The sequence below is a fragment of the Ctenocephalides felis genome, unplaced genomic scaffold (assembly GCF_003426905.1).
Source record: "Ctenocephalides felis isolate EL2017-DRISC unplaced genomic scaffold, ASM342690v1 CF-g0.4_SCAFFOLD_03570, whole genome shotgun sequence".
Taxonomy (NCBI): Eukaryota; Metazoa; Arthropoda; class Insecta; order Siphonaptera; family Pulicidae; genus Ctenocephalides; species Ctenocephalides felis.
The window spans coordinates 12,200,648-12,219,227 of record NW_020539724.1 but is presented as its reverse complement, the minus strand read 5'-3'; the positions used below and the strand labels follow the sequence as shown (position 1 = coordinate 12,219,227).

Below are 18,580 nucleotides of genomic sequence, written 5' to 3'. Positions count from 1 at the left end.
TCTCATCCCAAAAAGGAAGGACAACCAATGGGTTGTCTTTCAATAACATTCAAATTTATAACTTTCATTCAAATATATACACAAAATAGCTCTGGTTGCAGTTAAAAAAATTGCTCGAAAATTTTGTATACATATGATAAAAATTCTTGCATCTTCAGTATCAATATGCCCTAATTGTTATAATTAGGATTGCATATTTAATTTTTTATATTTCCAAATTAAAATTTAGTTTTATCAACTAATTTTTTACTCTTTGTTTTGCCAAGAAGCACCTGATCCCTATTTTTTTACTATATTACTATCGTATCCTCGTTCTTCCTCCAGCAATGATTTCGGTTAATTAGCCATCCATCAATTAATATTCGTTACTTTGTTAATTTTTATATATGTAAATATCAATTAAATATCTATCATTACCATACAAATCGGAACTTCCTGTTATTGTGCGAAGTAGTTCTTTGTTTGCTCGTTGGCTTTGCCTATATCGTGTGGAATGTATTGATTGCATAATCGATAAGACGAGGATGTTCATATGACGAGGATGAATAATTTATACAATAATACACAGTACATGTTTGTGGATAATGTTTTTGAATCGAGATGTTATAGAACGGAATTAGGTATTAATTTGTTGGAGGAGCTCCTCCAAGGGCTTATGGTTTCTGGCTTGATACTCGCTCTGGGCAGCCTGATGGCAAACGGAGGAGATATCAGTTTTTACTTTGAAAGGTAGATAGCAATATGTTTACTGGTAAAAATATCCCTTTTTTATTTAATTTATTCTGAAATCTGTTTTACATGAGTATTAACATTAAGCAGAGATTGCTAACAATAATTATCTTACACTATAAACCAGAAAATAGTAGCAACACCCAGCGGCGTGTCTACTAAGTATAGTAAAAATATCCCTTGTCTGGTATTTTTGTATCAATAAAAAATTCATCAGTATTGCAGAAATTGCGATAATAAATTCATCACCTGGAGACACCCAAACGGAGGATTCATCATCAACCGTTTGGATTGCCATCTAAAAAATCCAAGTCATATAAGTACATCACAACATCTTATAGTACTTGTTAAGTTTAGATTGATATTATAATAAAACAAGTAAAATTAGCTTAGAAATTGGATTGAACTTTTTTTCAAAACTTGCCCCAAATATTTTTGTGTCCCACGTGTCCCAGGTGACAATTTATGTATCTATTCCAAAGGGCTTTTAAATTAAAAACGAAAATTAATGTGTCACATAGTGATTAGTGTTGGACTGTTGGCGCCAGTCTGCACTAATCTGCATAAGATTCCGTTCGATTATATAAACGACTACCGTTCGTATGGACGAGATCAAAGATCCGCACACACCTGTTTCAACAGGTAGAATGCACTTTGAATGACACAGGTTCTCAAAACCACAAATGGAATTAAAATACTCACTAAGAATTTAATTGATATAAATGCCTGTTAATAAAATAATAGAAATTGAAAATAATTTAACCTAGATTTATATATATATATATTATATATATATATATGTGTGTGTGTATGTGTGTTAATAGTATTGTCGACGTTGATACAAATTTGAAGTATTTTGCAGCTCAATCGTCAAATTGAACGAAGGTTAATATATAAAAATTCTTTATTCTATTAAACGTTTCGGCACTTAAAGTGTGTCATAATTTAAACCGGGAAAAACACAAAAAAATACAATTTATTAAAAACACTAAAATTGTGCAGAAGAACATCATAACTAATAAATAATTAATAAAAAGAAACAATTAAAAGAGCACATAATGCCCCAATTTGAAATGTGTTCACTCAACGCCGTACAGAGCCAAAAACCCTTTTTTTTTAAGTTTTTAATAAATTAAATTTTTGTGTTTTTTTGAATTTGATTACTGAATTATGACACACATTAAGTGTCGAAACGTTTAATAAAATTAATAATTTTTCTATATTAACCTTTTTTTAATTCGATAATTGAGCTGCAAAATACTTCATATATATTTCTCTTTAATTTAGGTAATTATGTGAAAGTAGTCAGATTTATTCTTAAATTTTTACATCTCCTGTTTGCTATGATTATCTAGTAATTAACTTGCATTTGCACGTCAAATATATTAGCGTTTTGGTTTTATTTATTTTAAGAAATGAATTTGTAGAAAGTCTTATGCTCACAGTTTTTTTTAGCAATCAGTAAATTTATTTCATTTAATTGAATTAAGTAATATACTTTGCAATATTAAATTTTGTTTACATTGTACTAGTGTTAATAAATATAGTTATTACTAAGATCGATCAGTCAAATATTTGTCATTTTAATTACCCAGGAAATCTTAACGATATAATTTATCCATGACATCACTTATTTTAAATACAATAATTCAGCCATTACATGTCGGAATGCGTTACAAAAATATATAAAAATCAAATGACTACATAATTAAAAAAAAACAGTCAAATGGCATTTTTTAGATGCATTTATGATTCAGTAAATCAGAAATTCATATATTCTTTCGGGCACGTGCGTCCATTCGACCGATCAAATTTAAATCTGACGTAATGATATGCGAAGACATTGTGTCTAAAACACAATCGGACGCTTTCTTACATAAAATTAAATAGATGACTTAAATAAATATTTCAACAGTAAATTCTATGAGCTTTTCAGAATTCATATGAATTTTGTTCATATGATATGTGTGTCTAGTGCAAATACAGCGAAATGTATTCCACGCGTTTAACCTTATCGCCATGAAATGCGATATTGTTGATAAAAAATGAATTTTAAAAGCATTTTTGCATTTTAGTCATTATTATGATTTATAATCGTATTAAACTATCGGTTTTCATTGACTTAAAATACCTCATATCAATCTCGTCACAGAACATTTCATGAATAACTTAATATGTAGAGTCCATTCTATTAAAAAAAAATAAACAGGATTAACATTTTAAAGATTTTTCTTAACTTCCCAAATAGAAAGATGTTTGTTTTTGCAAAAAAAATCGATTTTCCAATTTTATGTGTTCTCGACAATTTCAAGTAATTTTGAATTATTTAACATTAATTGTTGAAATTACCTTCATATAAAAATTTAATCTAAATTAGTCGTAAATATTATAAATAATGTAGCAAGATTTGTCAGTATATATCTATATATATATATATATATATATATATATATATATATATATATATTGAATGGTAGAGTCTTGGATTTGTGTATATTTTGTAGAGTTTCGAACAAGAATCCAAAAATAATACAAAAATAAAACAAGAAAAGTTTTTAAAAAAACAATTTCTTTATTTAATTATTTGTTTATTGTCGACGTTTCGGAACAGGTACGTTCCATCTTCAGGACATCTGTCAAGAAACATGATCTTGATGAGATTTTAGCAAACAATATGTTTAGGAAAGAAAATAGATTTTTCTTAAATAATGAATTAAATTGTAAAAATATAATAATGTACAGAAATATGATAATATGTTCAAAATAAAATGATAAAAATAAATGATGGATTATCAGAACAGGATATTAAACATAATAGAAAATTTTTTTGAAAGTTATGGAAATTTTTTAAGAAAAGGTTAATGACAAAGTTGAATTATTACTTGTATGTTTTGAATATTTGTTAGCACTTTTTCACTAAACAAGCTTTTTTAACAAAAATGATGAATTTTTCGGCGGAAAATTAACTCACAAAATCATTTTTGTTAAAAAGTAATTTTGAATTATTTAACATTAATTGTTGAAATTACCTTCATATAAAAATTTAATCTAAATTAGTCGTAAAATATTATAAATAATGTAGCAAGATTTGTCAGTATATATCTATATATATATATATATATAATAATATATTATATATATTATATATATTGAATGGTAGAGTCTTGGATTTGTGTATATTTTGTAGAGTTTCGAACAAGAATCCCAAAAATATACAAAATAAAAAACAAGAAAAGTTTTTAAAAAACAATTTCTTTATTTAATTATTTGTTTATTGTCGACGTTTCGGAACTAGGTACGTTCCATCTTCAGGACATCTGTCAAGAAACATGATCTTGATGAGATTTTAGCAAACAATATGTTTAGGAAAAGAAAATAGATTTTCTTAAATAATGAATTAAATTGTAAAAATATAATAATGTACAGAATATGATAATATGTTCAAAATAAAATGATAAAATAAATGAGTGGATTATCAGAACAGGATATTAAACATAATAGAAATTTTTTTGAAAGTTATGGAAATTTTTTAAGAAAAGGTTAATGACAAAGTTGAATAATTACTTGTATGTTTGAATATTTGTTAGCACTTTTTCACTAAACAAGCTTTTTTAACAAAATGATGAATTTTTCGGCGGAAAATTAACTCACAAAATCATTTTGTTAAAAAAGCTTGTTTAGTGAAAAAGTGCTAACAAATATTCAAACATACAGGTAATTAATTCAACTTGTCATTAACCTTTCTTAAAAAATTTCCATAACTTTCAAAAAAATTTTCTATTATGTTTAATATCCTGTTCTGATAATCCACTCATTTATTTTTATCATTTTTATTTTGAACATATTATCATATTTCTGTACATTATTATATTTTTTACAATTTAATTCATTATTTAAGAAAAATCTATTTTCTTTTCCTAAACATATTGTTTGCTAAAATCTCATCAAGATCATGTTTCTTGACAGATGTCCTGAAGATGGAACGTACCTAGTTCCGAAACGTCGACAATAAACAAATAATTAAATAAAGAAATTGTTTTTTTAAAAACTTTTCTTGTTTTTTATTTTTGTATTATTTTTGGATTCTTGTTCGAAACTCTACAAAATATATATATATATATATATATATATATATTTATGTATTTTTATTTTTCATTTACTGACCTAGATTTGATTTGAATAAATTGAATAAAGTCAATATTTGAATCATTCAATCAATTATCATACAATATGATGTAAATAATTTTGCAGACATATATAATTATTTCTTCATTAACTTTTTCTATATTGAATAGAAAATGAGTCGTATTTAGAATAAACGTTCTTCATAAATGGTGAAAATGAGATTATGGACTTTTGCTTTATATAAACAATTGAGTAAAAAATGTAAAATTAAATTATATTAAGTGAATTAATATAAATATTAATAAATAACTGAATATATTTTACTTTTTCACGTAGTTTTTATGATAAAAATATTTAAAGTTGAAGTCGTTGAGTTTATTATTTGTGTAGGTGCGTGCGTCAGTAAATATAGTTTGAACCTATATTTTAAAATTATCTTTTTTTATGAAAAATCTACATATTGGTCATTTGTTTGCGAACGTTTTTTATGACGTGCATTCCAAACGAGATAATAAATTTGACGTAAATACCTTCACAATTTGTTGTAGAGAAAAAAAAATACATTGAGGGTTCAACAAAAACAAAATTATATACATGAAAGTATTTATTTCAACCGTAGTTGAAATACTGTGGTTTGCGATTTTTATCGCTGTTATAATACTAATTTTTGATAATTGAAATTATAATATTTATCACAGCTTATTCCAATTATTGTCCTTCTTAGGTGCATAGCATTTGACTATAAAATTCCTTTACCTTCATGTAATTTATTACATTTTATTCCAGCATAGCTCTAAAACTGGATTGTATATCATCTTGAAGTTGCTCAAAGTGTTCCTTAAGCCCGGCCTCTCCTTCTTTGACAGGATCCTTAAATTTCATAGAACTCAGTCTATATAAAATCTGACTCATTGATTCCCTAATAGCATTCCAAGTAATTTTATTTTCACACTGAGCCGTACTTTCCACAGTCTGTCTTGCCAAATCGTAAAAACTGATCATATTCCTCAACATGCCCACAGTTTTATAAAAAGGACAAAATCTATCATAAGGAGAATAACTATTCTGTTGCAAAAAATCATCCTTTAACATCCTGGCGATTTCTAAAGTTATTTTATCCACTTCGGCAAGTGATGCTCTTCCGACCAGTTGGACGATTTCTGCTAAGTCTTCCTCTTCTTGTAAAATTTGTTTAACTTTTGTCCTGAGTTGGACGAATTCTGGGAAGTGCTCGTCGTAGAATGGATCTAGGGCGGTTGTGTATTTGCTGTATGATATTAACCAATTTATTGATGGAAAATGTTTTCTTTGGGCTAGTTTTTTGTCTAGGCCCCAGAATACCTGAGGAAGTAATAATAATAAATAATAAAGCTAATATTATCTATTAGATAAGCTTTAGCTATTGGTAAATTACTTTGTGCATATTTCAACTTCAGTTACATCTGCTAATTAAACATCAAGTAACAATACATAATTTTGATTTAAGTCCAGTTAATACAAAGATTTGTGTTTTCATTAAAATTCCAAATTTGTTTATTTGGTAATGATGAATATTATATTTTCTACAACTACGTATAACTTTTAGTTATAATATCTTCAAAGATTAATAATTTGATCCTTCATAATTTGAGGCAAAATCCATCATCTTATCAGATGCACAAGTTGTGTTGTTGATTTTCAAGTTTTGCTCTTGGCTTTTATAATGTTGTGAAGTACTTTATAATACGAAGAAACTTCTAAATTGCAATTTATATATAATGCTTAAAATCAATTTATGAATAGAAACTTAATACCCCTGTTTAAAATTACAAGCAATTTTTTTCAATGTACTAGAATTTTAAAGTTCTTTACATATTTCTATCCATTTGGATAGAAGTATTAGTTTGCAATTGCTCATTGCGCCTACATAGTTTCAATTACATATAATCGCCTACACAAGTATGATCAGCACATACATTCATATTTACATACTGGTTCGCATAATTAAACGTAAACCAATTAATTAAATTTGACTAACACCGTTCCACGTTTCCGAATCATTTGTACCTAAACCAGATTTTATATGAGGGCTTTATACCGCAGTACGTTATTTTCCTATCATATGTGGGTTATTGCATAATTCTGATAAATTTAAAATACGTGCATGGAATTTTACTAACCTGCACTATTCCAAGTGTAGCAGACGTGACCGGATCAGAGAAGTCTCCTCCGGGCGGAGACACGGCGCCAACTATTGACACGGAACCTTCCCGGTTCGGGCTGCCGCAGCACCGGACTCGGCCTGCACGCTCGTAGAATGACGCCAGACGAGCTCCTGGATAAAAATATTACATATTATAATATAAAAATAAACTAGTGTGGTGTATGGCATCGTGCCTTAAGACAAATTGCTGGAATTTCTCGTACCGTAACGAAATGTTCGAGGAATACTGAATGTTTTTGATCCATATTTTCTGAGGTATGCTAAAATGTTCAGAAACCTTCAAAACGTGAAGAAATGTAAAAATTTTCAATTTAGATTTTTAGACGATTACAATAACTTACCCTACGGGAAGTTAAAAAATGAAAAATAAAATGCAATATGTAGACCATTTATACATAAATGAAATAAAATACTCTACTACAGTGTTTTCGGAACTACATCTTTTCCAAAAAAATATTTAAGTAAGTTTTCTTATTCAGTAACAGTTGGAACAAATATAAACTAAGTGTAATTGGTGTTTTTCCGCAAGGAAAGTTGAGTAACTCTCGTGTAGATAATGGACTCGATCAATAAGAATTAGGTTTTAGCGAAGTATCTATAGGTATACGGTATATGTATATTAGGGTGGTCCTTAATATGGATATTTTCGTTTTTTTTTGTTCCCAGTGGCTTAAATCTTTTCAAATAATAAAAAAAAATCTCTGAAAGCTGAAGCTCTTGATATTAACTTTAAGATAGTCCGCATTCCAACCAAAGTTTCATATAGAAATAACATGGGTAAAATTCCATTAGATTTTTAGTATTTTATAACTTAGCGACAAGTGAATCAAAATTTTGAGAATAATAAGGCATTTGTTTATTTTAATCATAAAAAAAATACAACAAAAACTTGATGTATTTTATAAAATAAGTTTATACTTAGGAACAGAATCCCAGAAACTTTGGAGTGTGGATTATCTTAAAATAAATGTTAAGAGCTAACATTAAGAAAAAAAAATTTTTTATCAATTTTAGAAATTCCAAAATATCTGCATTAAGAACTACTCTAATGAATATCCTAAAACATGGATTTTATTAAAAATAACATAGCATTTTTTCCACTTCTTTTCTTGCAGAATGACTCAAACAAATTATTTTGAACCCAACTTCATCAAAAATTAATTTCTTCTGCTAATATTTATTACACGCAATACCAGAAACGAAAACTCTCGCACCTTAATATTCGTTCACAAATATTTGCTAATAAAACGTATGCTACAAACCTTTTGAAAATCACTTTGTTCATTTTTATTAATTTTCTTTGAAAGCACGAAAACAACTTACTAAAACGCACACTTAGGTATTGTTTTACGAAAGCAAACAGGTTTTAATTAAAATTTAATGAAAAATGTGATTCTTGCCAACATTGTTGTAAATTAAGTTTGATAGAGGGAGAAATTCTTGATGATGAGTTCTTTTTTAGATAATATCTAAATACGCTAATTAAAATTAATTGAAGTGCGCCAATTGAACCAATGAATTTACAAAAATAAAGAGGTAACTACCATTTAACAAAATATTCAAAAGCGTATTAAGCGGGATAGGGACATCATATTTCGAAGTTTATTGACCGGCGTAAATTGGCGGTATTATCCATGATCGTCTTAAGGGGGTTCAGCTGTATTTTATATTACTTTGTGTGTCTCATCAGAGACCTTACGTGCTTTTGATGTTTTAATTACATATATAATACCTAAATAAGCCGGATATCCGGAATCTGCAGGCATTTCAGCCAATCTTCCCGAAATTTCTCTCAAAGCTTCTGCCCATCTGGAAGTCGAATCTGCCATCATCGCCACGTGAAACCCATATCTCTAGAAAGGAAATTAATATATAATAAATTTTAATGAATACTTAATTTCATAAATCTTCGTTAGATCGATGTAAGTGTGAAATAGAATTTGAAAGACTACTAGCATTAAAAAATAGTTGCTTCAAATAATAGTTTTATTTTCCCGTTTACCGCTCCAAAACTGCCTTCAACATGTGTCCATTATTCTAGAAAACATTTTCCATTGTCGTCTATAAGTTATAGTACGATAAAAATATGAATAATGTATATGCATAAAATGACAACACAATATAAAACTACCTGAAATATTCTGCAATTGTGATACCGGTGTATATAGAAGCTTCTCTAGCAGCCACAGGCATGTTCGATGTATTTGCCACGAGCGAAGTTCTTTTCATAATAGATTCAGTAACGCCATCAATTTCCACTGTAAGCTCAGGAAAATCTCGGAGAACTTCCGACATTTCGTTTCCACGTTCTCCACAACCGACGTAGACTATCACATCGGAATTCGAGTATTTTGATAAAGCCTGGGTAAAATATATTGTTCATCTAAAACTGTCAATATTGTTCAGAATAAGTGTTACACTGACTGGGAAATGACGGTTTTTCCACATCCAAAAGCACCAGGAATTGCCGTCGTTCCTCCTTGGACACAGGGGAAGAGAGCGTCCAGGACACGTTGACCCGTTAGTAAAGGATAATTTGCAGGCAATTTTTCTATTACTGGTCTAGATTGACGAACAGGCCAAACCTAATGGATTAATGAAATTTATAATGCAAAAAAACAATTGTTTTAAAACAGCATTCGGAACAAATGTCCTCTGAGCTGCCGTGTTGATACTTTTTAGCTCTGGCAACTCATTGGTTGTTCTAATAGTGATTTTTAAGTTAAATATTTACCTGCATCATGGTATGTTTAGTAACTTTTCCTTCATATTCTGTCTCCATTATTACATCTTCCACATCGTAATAGCCTTCAGGTGCAAGATACTTTAAATATCCTTGTGCCTTAGGCGGGAGCATCATCTTGTGCTGCACTAATGTATTTTCGTGGACTATTCCATAAATGTCACCTCCAGCCATCGGCGTATTCAGCTTTAGATAGATTATACATTTAATCAAATCGATAAAATCAGTAGTACTTCGAATAAAATATAGCATGCTGAAGCCGGAGTTTTGTCAAAGAGAGAAAAATCACACGAACGAGGTAGGAATTTTAATAGTGCTTTACAGATGTTTCAGCAAAAAAAGTTTTAAGTTTTTTTATTTTAAAAAAAATAGTAACAACGTAAACAATCAACCAATTTGTATAAACTACTGATAATTAATATTATACAGATATCTCCATTACTATTATAACATGAATCCTTTACCATTATCCTCTTATCCTTACCTTAATTTTTTTGGGGGTGAAGTCCCACTTGACGGTCCTCGAAAGTGCTGGTATGTTTATCCCTTTGGGGATGTATATTGATCCCGTAAGACTTTGAATATCGTGTAAGGGCCTTTGTACTCCGTCCACAATGCAGCCTAATATTCCTGGACCCAATTCCACTGATAGCGGTTTGCCCGTACGGGTCACTGGATCGCCGACGGCTAAGCCGGAGGTCTCTTCATAAACCTTTGATAGAAAAAGGAAACTGAATAATTGATAAAGGAATCATGAAAATTAATGATGATAGATTTATTAAATATTGGAGTTTTTTTGTTCTGTACCTGTACAGTTGCCATGTCGTTTTCCAGCCTAATTATTTCCCCGACCAGCTCACAATGTCCTACCTTGACCAGCTCATACATGGCAGTGCCGGACATTTTAGCAGCTGTAACCACGGGCCCCGAAACAGAATAAACGTAACCCAAAGTATCTTCGTCTTCGTCATCATAAAAATCTCTGCTTCCACCTGTAAATCTTTTGTCGATACATTTACTATTTTTGCTTCCTTTGCTGCTTCGACTACTTCTATCCAAGGACGTTGTATCCATTTTGAACTATTTCATAGCTGTCAAAAAAAGACAAGTGAATTGTAGTAAAATATCGATACATTTAATTTGAATTGCAAAATTAATTCTATAATATGTTAATGAATGGCTTATGAGCATACAAATTGAGAGCCCCTAAAGACTATGGTCCATCGTCTTAACCACTGGACTATCTATCTTTAGATAATAATAATGATAATGAAAATTTATATTACAGTTTATAGGCCAATTTTTAGTATAAGTACAATGTATATTTATTGTTTAAAAATGTATTCCAAAAAAAAATATTTTTAGAATTTTTAGCATTATAGAATATGTAGTTAAACGAGGCAGAGTATATTATACAAATATATTGAAACAATTTTTTTATATTAGTTTGCAGTATTTCTTTTTTCAAATGTAAATACTCAATAAATAATTATACTAGAAGCGATTGTAACAAATAATATAAAATTTCCACAAAGATTTGTTCGCCCTGATCTGGGACAATCTAAAAACCGGTTGTAACTTTATGCTCCTGTCTGACGTCAAAATAATCGATTTACCGGCAGTTTATAACCCAGTTTATCGAAAGCAAAAGTAAGGAAAATTTATTGATAAAATTACTTCCTCACATGTAATGTTAAATAAACTACAAAATTATCTTTCCCAGTTTATTAGCGCAGGTGTTCTAAAAAATGCAAAATTCACAAATTATATTTTACTATATTTGCGTATCTATTACAAGTTCTTGTAATTTTCCATAATTTTGTGAATTCTGTAACTAAATCGAATTGTGTTTTATTGTCGAAGTTATTGTTTGTTATCTCGTTTGAACAAATTGTTTTTTAAATGAACGAGCAAATATATGTGATAATATTTGCTTTAACAATTTAACGCACCTTGAAACGATAGTGAAATAATATATTTACAAGAAATTTTATTTAGTAAAAAAGACTGAGATAAATTGTAATTTCAGAGGAATCAGTCAATTTAATAAAATCGACTACAAATCAAAAAAGTCATGGAAGTAATTGCTCCAATGGGCAATAGATAACTATGATGATGATAATACAATGTGGCAATTATCAATGCTACATTTTTTATCGAATCACAGCAGATTTCATTGTTAATGAATACAAAATCACAAAAAAAACTCTTTTTATTCTGTTGTCTCTATTCAAAGGCGAGATTACATTATGTCACTATGAGTAATAATGAATTACAGCACATCCAGGTAAATCCCAGCATGGAAATGAATTAGATCAACAGATGAAAGTGTTTATGTAAAACACACAATTAATTATTCGTTTTTTTTGCACTGTGAACCGAGTATTTATACGATGTTAAAACTCTTAATTGAGTCGTTAAAATGATAAGACGCATAAATCAAAAGTATAAGGACTTATACAACACGATTCTCGGTTTTCGAGTTTTAATTCTAGGAAATACCGGCTTGTTGCTTTGATATTACAAACGAAACATATGTTTGTACTATCAGATATTTTTGTACAATTTTTTATAGAGTTAATTGCGTGAATTAACTTCCGGAAATTCCCAACACTCTCAGTTTCTTGCTAAAACTTTTTTTATAATGTGTCTAATTATAACTCAAATCATATATTTACTGAAATTTGCATATATTTTTTATATACATTTTTATTCCCATTTTTTCATCTAGGTTTTATCCCTATATTCACTATTTTTAGTAATAAAACTTGAGTTCAGTTCTATTTTTATATGAAATGAGCATAACTTTATTCTAATGGTATTCATATGACAAAATATTTTTTGTTGCATTTGAACAGTAGCATAAATATTATGTCTAGTACAAAGTATATAAAATGTACTGAATTAATTTTATACGATATAAAATGATGCCAAAAATTTCATATGTGCATTTTTCTCAGAAATTGTTGAGATGTTATGCGGGAGACTTGTATGTGCATAACTTTGTAAAGTATCATATCAGACAAGAAATTATTTTATTATTTAAAAGACTTATTCAAATACTTAAATTTTGAAAACAAAATGCATAAAAAAATAAATTTTAATTATCATAATTTCTTACAAACGTAGTTTGTAAGATATTAATCACAACAGCTCATAGGACACATAAGTTCTGATCGCTGTTCAAATAAATTATAAAAAAAAATTCTTAATACCAGAATATTTCTTCATCTTATTAGACTATGGGTTGATTTCCAGAGGATTTGGAAAATTTTCTCCAATGAGACATCTTCGTTATTTTTTGAGGTTCTTTATCTCAAATTAGATGACCAACAAGAAGTACAAAATTAAAGAATTAATTTGGTACTTCTTGTCTTAGTTCTTGGATCATATTGTGACCCGATAATGTTTATGACAAATATATTAAATTTTTTCTACAAACATATTGTGAATGATTATTTAAATCAGGAACAAAAGATTATTAGTTAAACACATCTACAAATCAAATTTTGTGAAACAATGGAGAACCTTGGCAAAGGTATCTTGCTCTTGTCTATGAACATATATTTATATATATATATATATATATATATATATATATATATATATAGAATATATCTTGGTCATCTAACTTCCCGGTATATTTTTAATTTAATTCTCCATTAACATAAAAAATACATTGCGGATGTAAACATCACAATAATATTATGTTTGACAGAAGCGCTAACAATGTTTTACAAATGGATTTTTAAATTCATTTCATGTTTATTCATAAATCATGTATGACACCTCTAAATTTACATAAACACATTATAAATAAAAATCAAAAATGATTAAAGTACAATTCAGTAAATCTAGCTCGTCATTATATACGAAGATTAGGGACAATTAAATTGATAGTTGATTACTAACTTTTTCATAATTTGGTTTTTATATTTGTTCAAATTATTAAAAAAATCAATCGGCATTTAGTCGTCTCTGTTGTGTATATAGAATTGTTGGAAATGTCTTCATTGTATAAAAATACATAACAAGTTTAACAAGTTTATTATGTTTCTCGGTAATAAGATTATATACAAAATGCATTTGCAGCCTTGGTTGAGCAACTGTCATTAGCCGCGAGGTAATTTTTTAATATTTCCTTATAATAATACATACATACATTAATAAAATTCAACAAGACAATTAATAAAAAAAATAATATTTTTGAATTTATATTAATACTTTGTTCAAACATTTCTCATGTTTATATTTGCGCGTACATAACCTTGAGTATAACGTTTTTTTCCAAATATCATTTTCAGTTCTATAAAAATTAGTTGATATGTCTATATCCAGAATTTATACGACGTAATTCTATTAACATTGGTTTATAAATTTGGTGTAGGAGTTTGTTGTTGTCCATATAAATTATTATTCGCATACCATAATTAAATTGCGGAAATTTGATGAGCAGTTTTTGAGAATAAAGCACCACACTTGCATTAGATATCGTCTCTAAATATTGCAAATGCCTCAACAATATTTTGGGTCGTCCAAAAATGTTGTGAATAGTCTAAAAATGTGCAAATGGTCTAAGAATGTTGCAAACAGACCAAGAATATCTAATAATTAAATTGCGAAAATTTGATATGCAATTTTTGAAAATTAAACACCACATTTATATTTGATATATTTTTAGCACTTTGTGTGAAAATCACTAATAACTTGTATAAGATTAATTATAATACAATCACGAGCTGATAAAATCATAACAATCATAAATAATGATTTGCGAGTAATTTTAAATAAATTTACGTAACTACTATTACATATGTTTCAGCATATAATTTCTTAATTAAAAACAAAGCTAGTGATAAGCAATAGCAAGGATTATTTATTCATAGATTTATTTAAAAAAAAATGTATCTTTAATTATACAATAGCTCATTTACAAACAATCTGGGCAATTGTGATTAATAATAATAAATTGTTCAAAAACTATTTGTCAGTATTGATCCAAAATTATCAAGAATAACAATAATCAAAATAGCAAATATGTACTGACATTTTTGTGCCTAGGATAATTAATCACTAAAACACTTGCATTTAGTTTTATATACTTCTATTAAATATCACAAACATGGTTATCATATAATAACTAATAATAATCAAATTTAAGAAGGTGTGCAATATGGATTTATTTTTTGGCATCAAATAATAACCTAGATGGATAATATTAGCAACAGAGTAGTAGACAAATTTTCCTGAGCACACAGCAGTCAGATTTTTTTTTTATATTTACACCTATTCCACAGGGACCATTAGCAATTTTTTATGGTATGCAGAAAGTCTAAAACAGTACAACACATATTTTAAACATATTTTTTTGTTTATTTCTATATTATACTAGCCGGCCCGACAGACTTCGTCCTGTCAAAAAAAATTGTAATGTGGCGGTGTTTTGGGCCTACCTTTTTTCTATTCTTTGCAAAAAATTATCCTGAACAGAACCGTCACCCTGGTAATAATTCGGTGTGAATTAAAAATAATTAAATAAAACACTATAATCATTAAAAGTAAGTAATTTTAATAATGAAAATCATAATTCAAAAATCAGTTCAATTTTCATTGTAGTGCTTTGTGATAAACGATGTTTTTTGTTTGATTACCTGGCGCATAGACAAACAAATCTGATGGTTTTCCAATACGGAAACAAACAACATACAATTTTCCATGTGAGAAACATGGGTTTTCTAAATTAATACCACAAACACTTAATGATACCATAAACGCACTGGAAACGCATTGGAATGCATGGTGCGAGAAGAACCTCTGCTTTATACTATCATTTGAATATAGTTGGTCGATATTTCGCAACATTCTAATTGCCGATCCAACCTTTAATTGAAGATTGTGAGGTGACAATCCTAGCAAATCCAGCGATTTTCAAAACTCCGGTGGATCGTCTTGGTTAGTTGCCGAATCAACTGATCGCCTGTAATTTTTTTAATTAATTTACATCAATGTTTTTGGCTACCAATATAGCTTGATTAATAGAAAGATATTTCTATGTTTATATAAATATATTCAAAATTAGATTATCAAAAACTAACAAAATGTCATGACATAGATCATTGTTTTTTTTACAAATTGCGTTGCCTACTCGATTTTAAGAAGCAAAGGGCTGTTTTTAGGGTTTTCCCGGCAATTATTCGTTTTTTTTCTCGCCGTAACAACCATCCTTGGACTTCAACGAACATTTTAAAAAAAGAATTGGCCAAATTGGTCCAGGCGTTGTTGAGTTATGCGCTTACCAACACATTTTGCGATCCATTTTTATATATAAGATTAAACATTATTTTTCTTTCCAGATAACATCTCCTCCGCTTACCCTCCACACTACCTCGACTTCTGGCAGCACGACCCCCCAGCCTATTCGCCCCAAGGAGACACCTGGAACTCGGACCCCCTATCGGCTTCAGCAGACCGTTCTTCATCCCGCCGCATTGACTCGTCCCCATCAGGCGACTTCCACCACAACCATCACCAGCAATATCCAGAACGTCGATACGATGGTAGACACGACTACGGAGAAGGCGTCCAGAACCCGCACTGGCGGGTCGAGCAGCAGAGCCCTCCTTACTCGAATGTTGGCTTATACGGAACTGTGCATCCTAGGGACGGTGTTGGCGTTCGTGTGGCTGACGGTCCTGGCCCAAATGTTCAGGGCCAGGGTCACGGCGTCGGCGGCGGGTTCCCGAATCAGATCGGTACAGGAGGACATTCGGGGAGGAGGAAAGTTAGGCCGCACGTAAATGGTAATAATTGACTAAATAATACTAGTGCTTTAAATAATTCAAAAAATCTTATTTTTATCGTTTCTAAACGCCTGGAGTAAATTTTTACTTGAAACCATTTTTTTCCAACACGATGAATTTATAATTTGAGCAAGGCATATTTGGATTACTTCCAACAATCTGCTCTCAGCATTCCTTTGAAGTCCTTTTCAAATGTTAAAAAATTCTTTTGTTCTTGTTTTTTTGTCTAGATTTTTGTTTCTAGTGTAAAGATCATCTAAACTATAAAAATTGACCAAGTTTGTTTTAAATTTTTTGATAAATCCCTAATATAGTATTTTTGCTTTATTGTTGATTGTTGTATCTTAAGGGGGTATTCTAGTGTAGAAATTCAAAAAACTTGAATTTTTTTTAATTTCATATTTTCAAAGTTTAATTATCTAAGAATATGGGTACGAGAAGGTTTTCGAAAATTTGAATTATTTTCGGAGATATAGGCATTTTACTGACTCGGTCTTCATACTCGTTTGTCTTCACGCAAAACTTTAAATGCGTTTTTCTCAGAACAGACTTTTTCAGTACTGTTGACACGATTAGTCGAGTTTTAATCGACCGATTCACTTGAAATATTCAGAGAGTCTTGTTTATAGACTTAGCTATAGCCTGAACTAAGATTATCTCCAATTCCAATTTTTACTGTTTTTAAAAAATTCGAGAAACTCAAAAAACAGTAAAAAAGCACTTTTTTTCAAACAGTCGCCAATTTAAAAAAAAAATCTTTTACTCATCGCTAGTTCAGGCGATTGCGACATCATTGTAGATTAATAATCTGTTATTTTTTGCATTTCCGATGGCTATGAGGGCTGAAATCATGGCAAGACTGAGATGCCAATTTTTTGAGACTACCCACTTTATCAGCTGCCAGTTTTTACAATTTTCAACTTTTTTATTTTTGTTTTGTATTTTAATAATATTAATAAATAAGTGGTAAAAAAATGGATAGTAAAAACATTCATTGCTTTCTTTATGACACTTTAAAAATGACCTAAAATTCATCGCTCTACACTAGAATACCCCCTTAAGTTATCCATTTCACATAAATAGAATACTTATTTCAATTGTCTTAGAGTACATGTTGTAGATATATATAAAGATGTGAATACAATAATGTTAACATTATAAATCAATATCGCTATTAGATTGTGATTAACTTCTCTTATTCTCACTGACTTTAGTTCATCAACGTGTGTGGTCATACATCAATTTGTATCATTCTTAAATTAGAATTTTTTTAGCAATTGAGATGACGATGACTTGAGATGAAGATTAAAATACACCGCTTTTAGATGGGGTTTAGATATAAATTTCTTTTAACAAAATTCTTGCGTACCCGTAATTAATGCTGTTGACGCTTGAAAATAATACTTCTTACAATATAAAATAATTAACAATTAACAAAATCAGGTCGTAGAGGCAGACGTAACGAAACTGCATTTATTCATGATATAAATAATGGGGCCCCTCAAGTACACAGACGCAATGGTACCTTAGTTTTGGTATATCCTACTCAGAAACCAACACTCACTAGAGGTAAGCGAGGTAAATCTGTCCACGATATTCCTATGCATGACGATGGTAAATCATCAAATTCACCAAATCACCAACTAATGGCAAGTCACGAATTCATCAAAGCACGGAATATCACTAATTCACCAATTCACAAAGCCTGTATTTTGCACATTTTCATCCACACAGCACGTACACATTTGCTTTTCTCATCATTAGATTAATTGGAATGGACATATACGCTTTATTCTAAAGGAGAAATGGAATACCATTCTGCAAAAACGCTCTCAAGCACTTCTGCTTTACTAACTTCTGACTACCTGTAAGATATATATCGTTAAATTTTTTGGTCAAGGAATCAATGTGTACACTCTAGGCGGATCAAATAGTAATTTGGTGTCCAAGTTAGTATTTGACCTGAACATCAAATTACCA

General features: G+C 29.5%; 2 protein-coding genes across 4 annotated transcripts in view; one reads left to right on the top strand and one right to left on the bottom strand.

The window, feature by feature from the left end:
• The window catches only part of LOC113382798, a 59,860-nt gene that overhangs the window by 24,946 nt on the left and 16,334 nt on the right, over nucleotides 1-18,580 (top strand). The window lies entirely within an intron of this gene.
• On the bottom strand, nucleotides 5,632-10,766 carry LOC113382800 (V-type proton ATPase catalytic subunit A-like). The gene is given in 8 exon segments (XM_026621036.1): nucleotides 5,632-6,195; nucleotides 7,014-7,168; nucleotides 8,790-8,908; nucleotides 9,186-9,418; nucleotides 9,478-9,642; nucleotides 9,792-9,986; nucleotides 10,285-10,512; nucleotides 10,608-10,766. Coding segments are annotated over 8 exon segments (1,755 nt in total). The 5' UTR covers nucleotides 10,704-10,766.